The 15276-nt window shown below is 43.0% G+C and overlaps 1 protein-coding gene across 8 annotated transcripts in view; it reads left to right on the forward strand.

Moving 5' to 3' along the window:
• Positions 1 to 15276, forward strand: part of BRSK2 (BR serine/threonine kinase 2) — a 196820-nt gene that overhangs the window by 152266 nt on the left and 29278 nt on the right. For all 8 annotated transcript variants that reach the window (XM_061564384.1, XM_061564385.1, XM_061564386.1 and 5 more), the window contains exon 10: positions 11337 to 11501. In XM_061564384.1, coding sequence (XP_061420368.1) covers positions 11337 to 11501 — 165 coding nt within the window. The remainder of the gene's footprint in view (positions 1 to 11336; positions 11502 to 15276) is intronic.

Consider the following 15276-nt stretch of genomic DNA (forward strand, 5'->3'; position numbering starts at 1 on the left):
GTTTTTGTTGTCCTTCACCCAGACCTCCAATAAGCACGGTTGGCTACGTACGGTGAGAACAAAGTTGAAACTTGCACACGTGCATATCATGGCAAGTAATACGTTCTTATTATAAATAAAACAAATTCAAGCACATTGATATGGTTGCTGCTTTTGTAACAAAATCTGTAATTAAGCATTGGTCGATGCATGCTTTTGTTTCACCAGTTGAAAACTCCAAGAGACCAGGATAGTCTCAATCTTAATTTGAAGCTTTCGTGACTGCAGGAATCCATACTCTTTGGTTCTTGCGGTAAAGTCACGTAGGTATAAAATTAAATAACTCACGGCAGGATAGTCTCATTGGCAAGAATGACCTGGGGCATTAGTCTGCCAGTATGGTGCGACGGTTGCCGTGTATACTCCCAAATGCATCATTGTAGAGAACACACGCTGGTTAGAGACATAATTTTGACTGCAAAGAAAAGTAAGTGTTTCTAGATTTGAAGCTTTCGTGACTGCAAGGATTCATACTCTTAGGTTTTTTCCGGTAAAGTCACGTAGGTAAAAAATTTAAATTAATAAAAGTAAAATTAAACAAATAAAAAATTCACGACGTTTCGGAGGCAACACAAGCCTCCGTCTTCAGGTGGAACCGTCACAGCCACGACAGCTGTATCAAGTAAATGAGAGATTGCAAGAGCTACCACTCCGTATATATAATGGTTGGAGAGGGGGGAAGGGCCAAGTACGGCACACTTTTTATTAATATGGTAAGGTGAGGCTTAAGAGGGTGAGCCTTTGTTATGGAGAGGTGCGGTTTGTAACTCATAAAAAGTAAGTGTGCTTGGGCAGGACACTTTGCTACAAGGGACGATGGCCGGTGTGGCGAGAACAATGCGGCCAAGGCAGATAATATGCCCTCGTGACCATGCACTGTAGAGATGGAGTTATGGGATCAGCTCGTGCAGGTACCAAGTGGATCCTTACATCTCAAGACTGTGAGAGATGGAGGTGGCTTTCGGAGGCCTTTCTCCAGCAGCGGATTAATCACGGCTGATGATGATGATAATTGAGAGAAATAAAAGGAAGCTGTATGGACAGCAGGGGTTGGTGATGGGATGCAGGGAAGACGTTTAGCGCTCGGCATGTAACCTGTTGGAAAGTGGGAGCTTTACAAAACACAGCCGCAAGCTCCCAGCGGACCGCCTCATTGAGCTCCTTTCAAGGTCATGGGCGAACGCAGTAACTTGGCCAGGTTCATATGAGGCTGAGAACGACGGAGATTTGTGCACGACAGCCCTCCTGTCTGGAGGAGAGCACTGTTGCTGTCTGGTCACGGAGCGTGGCATGAAATCTGTGCTGCCCCTTCCATTTTATACGCTCTGGCCGTAAATTCTTTGTGACTCGCTTGGCAGTGCTCCGAGATTCTGTATCGTGGTGAGTCGCAGTTGATGTATAAATTGTTCCCTTTAGACGCGGCAGTGATATGCAACAGGCTTTATAAATGTTTGCCCTGGCTGGAGTGTCAAAATGGGCTCCGTGAAAAAGCCTGGACTTCCGTGTTGGTTGAGGTTTATATAAGTAATGTAAACAGTCTTAATGGGTTAGTTCTTATTTGACTGCAGTAGAGATTTAGTTATTTTCTTACATAAGCAAGTAGCTTTTTAACAAAAGATTGCATTGATTTAAAAAAAGCAAGAATAGTAACAAGTGTTTTTTTTTTCTTTGCTGCTCGGCTAGGCATTGTTAATGTTTGCAACATGTTTTGATCTGAAAGTAGAGCACCTCCAGCACTTTTCTGGAGGAATACAATTTGGAGCACATCAAAGAGCCATGGGAAGTCCCAGAGTAATTGGATGGCAAAGAATTTTTCCATCCAGACATTTATTTTGCATAAGCCACACAATGAAAATTGCATTGACAACAGACCCCATGAGTGCCACAAATACGCTGGTGACAAATTCCCATTCATCTTGGGCGCAATCAAATTATAGCGCATTTTTTTTTGACGTCTGGAAGAGAAAGCTGTCACCGACTGAATGTCCCACTTGCAGATGAAATGTGGCCTTAAGAGCTTATATAATAGGTCATTATTAAAAGCAAAAGGACTAATGCATGCTTAGAAACGTATTTTAAGGCATCTTTCATCTACGAGAACATTTTTCAGATGTACTCGTCGACGCAAGTGGCACCTGCCACCTTTCAGTACGTAGAGTATGGGCCAAATAGGGGGGCACACGTTGAAATTGCACGGTCTGCCTTTCTGCGGGGGTTGAAGCGCGGCCAGGTGGATAATTTTGAGCCACACCACTGACAGACAGACAAATGTATCCACTGTCTCTATCTTGCAAGTTTTTTTGCATCGATATTTTTTCGTGTCGCCCGTGTTGCAGACGTGGTTCACCTCTGTCTTAATTGCGCTGGGGACGTGTCTTGCAGTGACGAAGCGTTGATAATGTTGTGACCAATCGAAAGTGGCTTTGGTCGTATTCTTAGGTTTTTTTGGTAAAGTCGCGTATGAAAAAATGTAAAATCTCACTTGATACAGCTATCGTGCTGTGACGGTTCCACCTGAAGACGGAAGCTTGTGTTGCCTCCGAAACGTCGTGATTTTTATTTTATTTTTATTTTACTTTTATTAATTTTAATTTTTTACCTACGTGACTGTTCCGAAAAAACCTAAGAATATGAATCCTTGCAGTCACGAAAGCTTCAAATCTAGAATTGGCTTTGGTCGGTTGGCGAATCCCCACGACCAAATAAATGGGACCAGCATTTTGTTTTGCCAATGAGGGATCTCTCCTAGTTAACATACCAAAAAAGACTCCTGATGGTCTTTTAATGCGTGTGCACTGGTGCAAAATCATGAGAGTCATTTATGGGCCAATAGCCGAAGATAAGACATCATCAAGAGAAGTAAATACGGTATAATGAGATGTTTTTAATTGTTACAGTTTAAGTTGCAAATTTGCCCTTGGTGTGTTTTTTGACCTGTGTAAGCACTTGGTTTAATAGCGTGTAAAATACAATAAGTTTTTGTATTTATTTATGAACTTTGGCCAAATTATTATTTTAAATTGATACATTCTATTACGTTTTAATTATCAACCTTTACTGCATTTTAGTTTTTACTCTTGCAATCCCAATGAGAACAATAAGAAAATATCCATTTATTGTCAATATATATTTTCTATATATACACGTAATGGCCAAATGTGAGACCTAATTTTATGCCAGTAATATAAAACGAAATCAATAATGAAGTAAACCTTATGACTGTTTTTATTCTGTGTCTATATATACACAGTATACGCACCCCACACCAAAGACGCAAGTATCCTGTTGAGCCTTGTAGAACTATTGGGGCAAGGACTGTTAGCGAGGCACCTCTAGTATAGTACAGGGTGGTCCAGATGTCTTGTTTACCCCAAAATGAATTGACCCCTGACATATTTTTCTTTGTATATTGATGTATTTATTTTAAAAACCTTACTTCAAAGATATTAAGTATTAGACAATTAAATGGGCGTCACACGACATCGGGACCAACCTGTACAAGATGGTGGATCACGTGGCGAGTACCATGCCTGGCTGCCATTGCCGCCCCCCCGCATTGATATTCACACACCACATCCGGCACTCATTTAAGGCTGAGACGACTCGAGAGAGGCCCAGAGCCTTCTCAGACACTACTGGCCACTGTTGCCGACAAGTACTGCGGAGCGCGGCAAGCGAACCAGTGCACAATTGCTCCCCACATACGTATCTAATACGCTAGCTTCTTTGCCCGTCCTAGGACGGAAGCTGTAATAGTTACGATTTTTTTTTAGCAGAGAATGATTGTATATTGTGTAAATTTAATGGCAGTGAATTTTGCACAAAACGAAGTCATCAAACACATCACTGCATTTCACTGTAGCACTGTCTTAATGGCAGTGAATCTTGCACAAAACGAAGTCGTAAAACACTTCACTGCATTTCACTGTAGCACTGTATTAATGGCAGTGATTCTTGCAAAAACTGGCATAAAACACCTCACTTCATGTCACTGAGGCACTGTATATAATTGACCTTCAATTTGTTCAAATTCACTGCTCTGATACTTTATTCTCTTCTGCTTTCGGTCGCTGGGGTTGAAATAAATTGGAATTCGATACAATATCTGGAAAATCACCGAGGAATGTCCATTTTACCGTAACGTAGAAGCATAAATTAGACTTACCTTTTGCCTCAAGTGCTGAATAAATAAAAACACCAAATTCACTTTGTTGCTGCGTAGAATTATTTATTAGATTCACTTTCAATAAAGAAACGTCAAACTTAAAGCGAATTTGTGAGAAAAAAAGTCTTTCCGCTCGACCATAATGACGGAGGGGTGCGGCATGTGGAGTGACGTCACGCGCGTTACACACAAACAGACATTCTTGATTCATTATAGTCGTAATAACAAGACAAAGCCGTACAGACCGATTGGACAAGTGCTGTTAGCGAGCACCTAGTAAGGCTGGAATACACATCTGAATATAAATGTTGCTTACCCCCCCCCCGCCCCCCAACGTTACCTGCCAGTCTCAGGTGCGTGCCGGTGCATATCGCCCCGACACTGTGGCAGGGTGTGCCAAGGTAAAGTTTGAGAAGGTGCGCTGCTGGTGGCAATTACCTGCAGCACCCCCCCCCCCTCTCCCCCCTGGGGGGCCATCGTAATCCCACTCGCATCCAGGTGGCGTGGCTCTTCAGTCTCCACGCACAGCTGTTGTGTGGAAACCCGCTCCTCTTCCACTTACTGCAGCCTAATTACGTAAATGAGGTCAAGGATGGGGTCACAAATTGTGGGTGGTATTTGTTTTTTTTGCTAAAATGTATTCTTTGTGTTGTCTCCCGACTGCTCCGTCCTGGCCATTGCCAGTGTCGAGTCTTTATTGTAAAATGGAATTTGCTTGTTGTTTTGTTCTGTATTATTGTCATAAACGGAACTAATATACATTTTACGAATCTTATTTTTGTCTTGGAGAGGTTTTCCATCATGCGCTGAATGTTAGCATCATTGGACTTTTCTCGGTGGCCTTTTGGAAAGGCATTAAGGGAAAGGTATATTTTTTTACAGTTCGTTTCTGTTCAACTATTGAAGACCAATGCTGATAAAGTAAATTAGCTTTGGCTTAAGCCGGTGCATCTTGATTTTTCAGATACGAATGAAATGACATAGCCGATCGGTCTCTTTCCATAAAAAACTGATACAGTGATAAATGAAGACTTGTTTCGAATTTCATGGTGTGGTGTCGGAAGGTCAGGCAGTCATACCATAACCAAGGAAATATGAGAAAATAAGCAGGTTGTGATCGCCCGACCAAGACGGACAGAGGCGTTCGCGTCCAGTGCTAGCTACCATCGCACTCTCTCCCAAGTCCCAGAGGCAGTGAGGTTTTATTTGTTAATCGATGAGGTATTACATGTTTTTATGTCGCAGGTCGTAATGAGAAAGGTTATAGTCTTGGCAAAGTGAAAAGGGGGGAAAGATGAGGAGGAGAAGGAGGAGGAGGAGGAGAAGAAAAGGACAGAGCAGAAGTGGCACTCGCCCAAGGGACAAAGGGAAGCATTGAGCAAGAGCGCGCACTGCGATGAAAGGAGAGAGAGAGGGAGCGAGAGAGAGAAGACGGTTCGGTGTCACGGCGGGATAATGGACAAGCCCGTTATACACCTCGTGCCGATAAGATAGAGCTGCTGCAGAGGCTTAACCGGTCACCTGGGCCTGGGGTGCCTTGTCGTGCGACCGAGCCTCCGAGGCCCTGTGACCCCAATTAAGGTATTTCGGGACGCGCTGCCGGATTAAAGCGAGGTGGAAGCGAAAAGTTGCGAGCGTTTTTGTGCGCGGTGGAGAAAACCATTCTGCAAATCCGCAGGTCGGAATTGAAAAGCCCCGAGTGAACGAAGGCTGCAGCGCAGGTACACGTGGACACATTGTTACCGCTAGATTTGTGCACGGGACACGGTGTAGTAAATTCTCTTATTGATCCCGTCATGGTCTCGTGTGACACATCCACTTTGCGGCCTTAATTTTATAAAGGAGAGCGACAAGAAAGGAAGGGGGGGGGGGGGAAATTACGGACTTGGTGCTGTTTGGACCACTTTATCGAATGGGCTGGATTTCATTGCTGAATGACGATCTGTCACCCTGTGTCCAGCGAAGGGCGAATGAGTGCTCGTCCCAATGAGAGCGGTGTTTAAATTCTGGTCAAATTTGCAGTGGGGGGTGACATTTCACATCGAGATCGGTGTGTCACAGTTTAGTTTCCATCTTTGTAGGTCGATACTTTCTAGCTTTGCTCGACTTTTCACATGAACGAGAGCGACTCGACAATGAGCTGATATTATCTGCTCGTGGAAATGATTTCCCTGTCGTTTCTAGTGGTATTAAATATTCTGACAAGGATGGGGGAGTCAATATTAGAAGTCGGTTTATATTAAATTTGGATCGATTGTCTCTGTGTGTTGCTTTAAGTGTGGCCTAGGGCGTAGCAAAGTCAAAACAGTGCGAGGATAAACATTTAAATTGCTCGGGGTAATATTAGTATTCGGACTTGCATTACAACGTGCCCATGCCGTAGTGGTCAGCCAGATATCACGCGATGTTACTGGTACCATAAAACGTGAAATTAGTCAACTGAAATTTTTTTTTAATGGTTCATGCATAAACTTGCATTTTAACAAAGTTTTTACACGAAGACAAAATATGAATGTCTCCCCGAATTTCTGGTTCTATATTTACAGCAATAGTCGTTCATATAACTGTTGAAATTCTGTAGGCTGTTATATATAATTACAAGAAAGATATTTTCATCATTTTGGAATGATAAAGGATGATGGTCAGTCGGATATATAATTGAATCTGTTTACTTGTTGAATTGGAAAGGCCGAGCTGTTTATTTATAACCGGAGATTTTCACAAAAGCGGTTTCCATGGCAGGGATATTATAACACATGTGCTTTTTATCCATCACCTTTTGTATTTCAAAAACATTTATTTTCTATAATCAAATTTACTGTTAACCTCTACGTGTGCATGCCATCCACATGTTTCTTGGTTACTGTCAACACAACCATATCCTGGTGCTGAGAGAGACAGAGAGCCAAGGCAGCAGAGAGCGACAGAGATGAACACATTTTCTTTGAACATGATGGCTATTTTTCAATAAATGCCCATCCTTCCGCGATTACACAAAATCTTGATATTTGGGGGGAAGGAAAGAGATTTGAGATGCAATTGTTTTCTCCACTTGCAGATGAACCTGCTGTGCCCTATCATCAAAGGGCATATTTCCGCTATTTGCACTTTAATCCCATGGCCGATATTTAAAGACACGGAACAAGCAGAATTGATCAGAGTCGACGGTAAACTGTCATAAACAGAGACGTGATCGCGTGTGACGATAGCGCAACGACTGCTATTTACAATACGTCGTGTTTTCTCTGTGTCCTCAGCGTTCATTTAGAATTTGGTAATGAGCATGTGTGTGTGTGCGCGTTGCGTCAGTGGGTAAGACAGCTGTCTGTAAGGAACCCGTTTCTATGGTGACCAGCAGATGGATCTCTTCACCATGGAAACACGGGTGCTTCAGCAGATGGCATTCGGTCAGCATTCCAGACAATGGTTATAGAATTAAAAATAGAAATCCTGGATCATGTGCTCGGAGATGTACATAATTGTTGGACTTCAAACAAAGATTTAAGCCACCCTCATCCAATGCGCTGTGGGAAAGCCAACATGTAATGATGTTCAAGGATTGTAAGGTGTGTCAGACGCACGCTGGCGCCACCTACACCGAGTCTCCTGACGCGGCTGTGATCACGCCGTGGGCAACGTCGGCCGTGGCTCGCCTCTCTAACAGCCCGACCACCACACGCCGACAATTCCCAGATTCTGCTGCATCTTCTTCGCGTGGACGATGTTGATGTCGGGCAATAAATGCAATTTTACATTGAGGTGGTCGCGCCAGATAATTGTGTCCGGAGCTGCGGAGTGTATCGGTGTGACAATGCCTCATTTTCTTAGATGTGAAATCATGAATTGAGTAGTGATATTTCCCCATGGTCTGAATTCCTGATGAATGCTGCTGACTTGAACGACGGCACCTTTCGGGCCTCGCTGTCGCAGTGCACTTGTGACTAACTGTGAGGCATCGTCACAAGCCTGCTCATCTACGTACGACGTTAATTTAGGAAGCGAGACGTAACAGAAGCATATATGTTTTGCTGACAGCGGGGTGGTTTTATAGCCAGGCCATGCACACATGGTGTCTGGAACAGGGCCATTCAGCAGCACGACTGTATGCAAGTGTAAATGATTCACCCCTTACAGAGATTTAATGAAGTCTCAAGATTCAGGGAGGGCACCATTCTATTCAAGAACCGGTTTAGTGTTTTTTTGTCTCGTTTTCGCCATCTCATTGATATTGTCGTTTATTCCGTCTCGTTTGTACAGTTTTTGTCCACAACTATTTCAGTAGCCTAAAAGTGAACGTTCGTAGATTGTTTGTATGAATTGTAGAATGCTCCTATCTCGCATGCACAATTCGATGCATGACTCATCAGTGTAAGGATCTATTTTAATTGACGAACGGCTGCATCATTACACTTATAGTTTATAGCCAAGCATACGTAGTGTGCTACTGGTGTAACAATTTCTATTAAGCAAGCGTGGATTGCTTTGAAATCCATTCAAAGAATCAATTTTTAATTAACAACTATCTGCTCAGTAGCATGTTTGATTTTTTTTTTACTTGGGTACAGCGGTATGTGTGTGGCAATGCACAACCACAACCATTATTGTACAGGATTACAATGTTATTTTAAAATTTAATTTTTATTCAGTTTTCCGGAGGGTACCGTACAAAATTAAGCAGCAATTTTTTTAAATGGTCAGAGAGATGACACGAGGGCAGCTTGTGTTATAAGAATGGTTGAGGTATTCTTCTCTACAGATTATACCGCAGGTACGGAAGCATTTCCCCCAATGTTATCGGCGCTCCAGTGTCGCACGGTTTGGTAACAGGACAGTGCAGAAAATTCCATTGCTGCAAATGTACTTCTATGCTTCCTGCCTTCACAAACCCGAACTGGCTAACAACCACGAACCGCAAGGCATGAAGGGAGGCCCTCATCCAACATTAAGTGAGCTCGGGGGATATACATTTCTGTACACACAGAGGCGGTTTAACACGACATCTTACAGTTGCAGAATTTCTGCTGGCTCATTGATATGCCTTGAGGTGTCCTCACAGTGGCTGCTCTGTCATCAGCACAACTTGACAGCGACATGCCAGATGGGTAGGTTTCCGAAATCAATGAAATAAGCCAGATGTAATCAGGGCATGCCCCTACGACCTGTAGCCGATCGCTTCCTCCAGGGGAGAGAAGCGCCTATGTGATCATCACCATGCATCACAAACATGGGCAGTGCTGTGTCTTAAAAAGTTGGCTGAAGGCTGCATTGTAAAAACATCTGATCGATGCGAGAGTGTATACGTTTCGCAAACGGGCAATAGAAATAATGTTCCTAAGTAATACCTACAAGCTAAAGATACACGTGGATAAATTGTTAACACTGTTCTGCGCGAAATTCGCGAAGTAAATAGGGCAAAGCATTGGCTATATTGGCATTTTTATTTCTCAATACAATTATTATCTAATACAATAACTCGTACATGAAACCAGGTGATTACTAATGCATGAAATGCCACTCGCTGATGGATACTGCTACCCACTGATGCTTTTTTAATAAAATGTCAGGAAGATATTTTTTTACACACACACACGCGTATTAAAAAATGTAGGGCACGGAAACTAATTTTACGCCGTAATCTTTGAAGGCTCCGCGTGCGGCGACGCGCAGGAGCGGGAGCGAGGAGAGGGATATTTTCACATTTCGGTGGCTTGGGGAGTATCGTTGCAGTGGAACTGAGATTGCCACCGATCAAATGTCAGAGAATATATCACCCCACAAAATAATATTTCCCCTATGAACAAATCTTTTGATATCGGTCCCCTTCTTAAATATGCGTCGCGCTTCATTTTCTGTAACAAAGCAGCATTTCGTAAGGAAGCGGTATGAAAGCAAAACGTTCATATCTGTCGAAGCTTTCAAGACCACGAAACAAACAGGCAATAACTCAATAGTAATCCATAGCATGAAACGTCTATATAAAACGTTGTTGACTAATGGGCGAGGATTATGTGCGACACGGATATGATTTGTAGCAGAAAAGTCGCGCGACTCCTACAATTGAGTAATGTCAGCCCCCTCTTTGATACAGTGCTGCACTCTCAACGTGCTGGCTGTATCACCCTGTCCTTCTCTGCACCGACCGCTCTAGGACACGGCAATTAGTGTGTATAGTTCTGAGTCAAGGGGTGAACTCCTCAGTGTGTATGGGGGTGACGGGAGGCTAGATGAGATTTTGAGAGGGATACGCACCCCACCACCCCACCACCCCCACCACCACTTCTTCCCTACAATTGATGCCAGATGGTACATGCCAATTATAGCCCCGCAACGCGTGCATGCTTCAGCAGCTTTTATGGAGCAGCACCTGCAAGTGTGGAATATTAATGGCCGGGTGCGCTCCATCTTATGAATGGGGGGGGGGGGGTGGATTTTGAGACTCTCCACCTTGAGACCTTCTCTGGATAGTCGAGCTCAGTGCAAATGGGAATGCCCTTCCGCCGTAGGCCGACAGCCTGCCAGACCTGGTGCATGTGTCACATGCTCGGTGTCAAGTGACCTAACGCTCAACAATATTGACACTGCCGTCACATTTTGTTGACACGAATTATAATGACTCGTCAATAACGTACAAATGCGTGTTTGTAAATTAAGGTTAATTCCGTTTTATTAAGTTAGACGAGAGTATTGCAATTCTAAAATGTAATATTTGCTCAAATACTCCATTAAGTTGTACCCTGGATGTGTGTATCAGGTGAAAACAGTGACAGTGAAAGCTTTTGCATTTACTGTTACGGTGCTAAGTAGAATGGTGGCACAGTGGTTAACGCACTGTGCTATGAACCCGACAAGTCGAGTTCGATTCCGGGACACAGTTAACATTGGGAGCTAGTAATACTTGACACCATTCTGGACTAACCATTCACTAACACTGACTGAGATCAGTGTGTTGAAGTATAGTCAAATAACCTCCCTCTCGACACTGCATGGAGGAAGTGGGGGGGGGGGGGGGGGAGTGGGGTCTTCATCCAGCAGTGGATAGCCAACGATACAGTGTATATACACACAAATATATGATGGTGGGAGCTACGCGTTGCCGCTAAATCGTTGTCGCCTCTCCCTCAAATTCCTCCAGCGGTGCGAAGAACGAGCCGGAGCCAGAGCAGCCGGTGCCACGGAAAGTGACGCTGCACCCCATCCAGGGCGTGGAGGACATTGACCCCGACGTGCTGGAGAGCATGAACTCTCTGGGTTGCTTCCAAGACAAGAGCAAACTCATCCAGGACTTGCTGTCCGAAGAGTGAGTGTGCGCCGTGGTTGGGCCGGGTCCCTGCAAAAACGAGGGATTTGATTTAATTCTAGATTTGAAGCTTTCGTGACTGCAAGGATTCATATTCTTTGGGGGTTTTTTCGGTCAAGTCACGTAGGTAAAAAAATTAATTACTAAAATTAAAATAAAATAAAAATCACGACGTTTCGGAGGCAACACAAGCTTCCGTCTTCAGGTGGAACCATCACAGCACGATAGCTGTATCAAGTGAGAGAAATTCCAAGAAAACAGTCCTTGTATATATACTGGTTGAGGGTGGGAGGAGCCAAGGTAGGCCCTGAATATTATGCTTCAGCCGCACCGAACCTCACAAAAAAATAAAATATCCAGGGCCTACCTTGGCTCCTCCCACCCTCAACCAGTATATATACAAAGGACTGTGTTCTTGGAATTTCTCTCACTTGATACAGCTATCGTGCTGTGATGGTTCCACCTGAAGACGGAAGCTTGTGTTGCCTCCGAAACGTCGTGATTTTAATTTTATTTTATTTTACTTTTATTAATTCTAATTTTTTACCTACGTGACTTTACCGAAAAAAAATCTAAGGATTTGATTTAAGTCCACATTTTAAGTTGAGCTGCGTGCGTGCGTCTTTGTCTTCATGTGATGGCCCAAATTCAAAGTTGCTTTATCATCGGCCTTAAATATATTCGCTGCTGGATGAAGGCATCCACTCGCAATCGCTATTTCTCATGTGATGTTGGAAATCCGTCTCGCACCTGCTCGTGCTGACGTCATTGCTCCATCTCTCAGGTGGGGGTCCTCTCGTTAGTGTTGTTTTTAAATCCTTTGTATTAAGTTCGCTTGCTTGCTTACGACCGTGCAAATCTTTCGGTCGTTTTTTAACCCATTTCCCGTGATCCAATCGAGCTGACATTTTCCACACAGACTCGTTGTACGTGACAATTAATGTTCGTGAATTTTTTTTCTCCAAATTTTACACTTTTTAGGACAAAAATATTATATTTAATTACCAATTGCTTAATGGTGCAATGCTATCATCTGACCCATAGGTGGCAGCCATCTCAAGCCAGATGACGAGAGGACTCTAGCCGCCACGCATATAAAGGATTTATAGTGAAAAACTTAGTTTTTACGGGTTATACTTGTTTTTTGCTGTCATTCCGTTGTTAGTCTTGACCACTCGCCGCCATCCTTTCTTGAGACATGTCCTGCCAAAGCCCACTTGTTCTTTGTAGCGGCCATTATTACGTTCCTACCTTGGCCATGTTCTCTATCCATGCCTTCTTCAGCCTGTCTCTCGGCGTAATTCCGAGCGTGCACCTCTCCCTGCGCACTGCAGTTTTCGCTCCGTTTGATTTGTCAGTGTCATTCAGGGGCCATGTTTGAGGCCTACACTACCACGGGGTGTGGTTGGGGAAGACTTTTACTGGGCAAAATGCCCGGTTGATTGGTGGGCCCAGTGCAACGTTGTACGGTATACTGTGTATGCGAGTGCTTGAATGTGTGTCTGAAACTCTCGTCTCAAGAGCCCTTTGTGGAACCCTTACCAATGACTGCATGTACATTCGGATGACTATGAGGGGACTCGTATAGGTTGCGTTCATCTTCTTTTCTTCACATTTGAATTGAATGAACCTTCCATTGGTACGGTCGGCTACGTATGGTGACAAAGGAAGAAAATGAACGCATGGAGGGTAAAAATGGTAGAGATGAGCTAAAGTCACAGGAGAGGGAGGAAACGACACCATATGTGTATGTACGTTGAACTTCTTTTGCACCGTACGTAGCCAAGCGCGCTAATCAACTAGGTGCACAACAATGCCAGCATATAATAATAACAATAACATTATCTGGGGCGGCATGGGATTCACTGATTATTTTGTACAAAAAATATGTTCTGTTTACATTTAGCTTCACTGATTATAATTATAGATCGTGAACTATACGTGTTGTTGCCAATACCAAATATGCGATTGTTTATATAGAAGACATACTCTACTTGTTTTCAAGTAATCTCTCTAATACCTATGTTTCATTACACCGTATTTTAAAATGCAACATGAAAAATAATGAGCGTTGGTGAAGAAAAAAAAAAGGAATTCCAGGAAAATAATCCTGAGAAAAAAACCAAATTGTGAAAAATCTTTTCCTGGTTTCTTTTTGTGTAAAATTTATGAAAACAAAGACATGTGAGACTGGGAACACGCGTAAACTTGCAGAAAGAAAGGTCACTGGAAAAATAAATTCAGAATCACACTGGCAGACTTTTACCTTTTCTATACGAGTTATTTTATCTACAGGGAAAAAAGGGTTCTTACAAACCAAATATTTGCATTTCAATTTTTGCAAGAATCATATTGAATTTTAGGAAAAAGAAATCCACAGTAAGTACTTCTTTTGATATACACTGGCTTGCGTATTGCATAAAAAATAACAACGCAAGATTGCTTTTTTTTCTTTCGTTTGAGCTCATCAAGCTATTACCAACGGGAGTAAAATGATTTCATAATTCAGCCGTATCGGCGCAGCCATTTATTTTTTTAGTGCTCTGCACTGAGCACAGAGGCAAATGTGAAGTTGACTGCTGTGTTAATATATTACTCGACTGACAAGTGTGTAACTGCATCTTGGCAGAAAAGACCTCATTCATTCAATGTGTAATTAGTAATAATCTGAGAAACAGTAATTATGCAATATTCCTCCAGTTAGTTATTTTTCTGGGTTTTTTGTTATATTCCATAGCGCTTAAAGTATGTGAACATGAAGAATATAGTATTTATTTTTTCACATCGATGTGAAATAAAGGAATATGTGTTAACAATAATATATATTTTGTGGAAGAGAATATCTTATATTACAGAATCCCATAAAAAATTGTGTGTACTTTTTTATTGTGAGCAAAATGCCAAAAATGACACACTTTCTTTTCTCACAATCGTAAGCTAAAAATATATTTCACCATTAACCCTATGTATGACCAAATCATGCAGACTATTCCCTATTTGCTCATATCTCAAAAGCTAAGCGGTCTTGAGCCTCGCTAGTGCTTTGATGGGCGAGCACCATGCACAAGAAAGATTTGTATAGGCCGCTGCAGCCTTATTATATCGTTGGCATCAGCGAACAGCGTAGCAACATCCATCGTTTACACTGTACGGTACTCCAACAGGCATGCTCCCCACCATGACCAGCATGCTGAATCATGGTCTTAGACCACCCCACGGCATTAGGAGGCTCTACATGATAATGTGCAGCACATTCGTCGTCTGAAAACCTGAGTTATGCATGTTCAGCTGCTCTTTTTAAAGACATTCAAAAAGAGTTTGCTCTCTTTGTGCATTACAGAAGGGATGTTTGTCTAGTGACCTTGACTTCTGCATGTCCAGGGGCTCAAACCTGACTAAGGCCGCTGAAATAAACACCAATCTAGAGCAGTTTTTTTTTTTCTATCGGAGAGGTCCCTACAGAGAGGCATCAGACCTCAGGTGGTCACATGGCCCTATTATCCTTCCCACAACCCCCTGCCGGCTAATGGCTGTAAATCATCGCTCATTATTTGTGTCCTGTGGAGGGAGAGTGAGGCGAGAAAGTAATAAAAGGTAGCGCCTTAGGGTGTGCGGAGATGTATGCCAGCAGATGTGAGCAGCCTATCACCTCCTTATCTGCTGTTCCCTTGCGGGGGGGAGCAAGCGCACATCAGAATGAAGAAAATAAAAAATATCAGTATGAGGACGCATGATGTTATTGTATACGTGCTGGACATAACGGGATGCTGCCCTG

Source organism: Lethenteron reissneri, chromosome 33, assembly GCF_015708825.2.
Source record: "Lethenteron reissneri isolate LAM-NWPU_2019-01 chromosome 33, ASM1570882v1, whole genome shotgun sequence".
NCBI lineage: Eukaryota > Metazoa > Chordata > Hyperoartia > Petromyzontiformes > Petromyzontidae > Lethenteron > Lethenteron reissneri.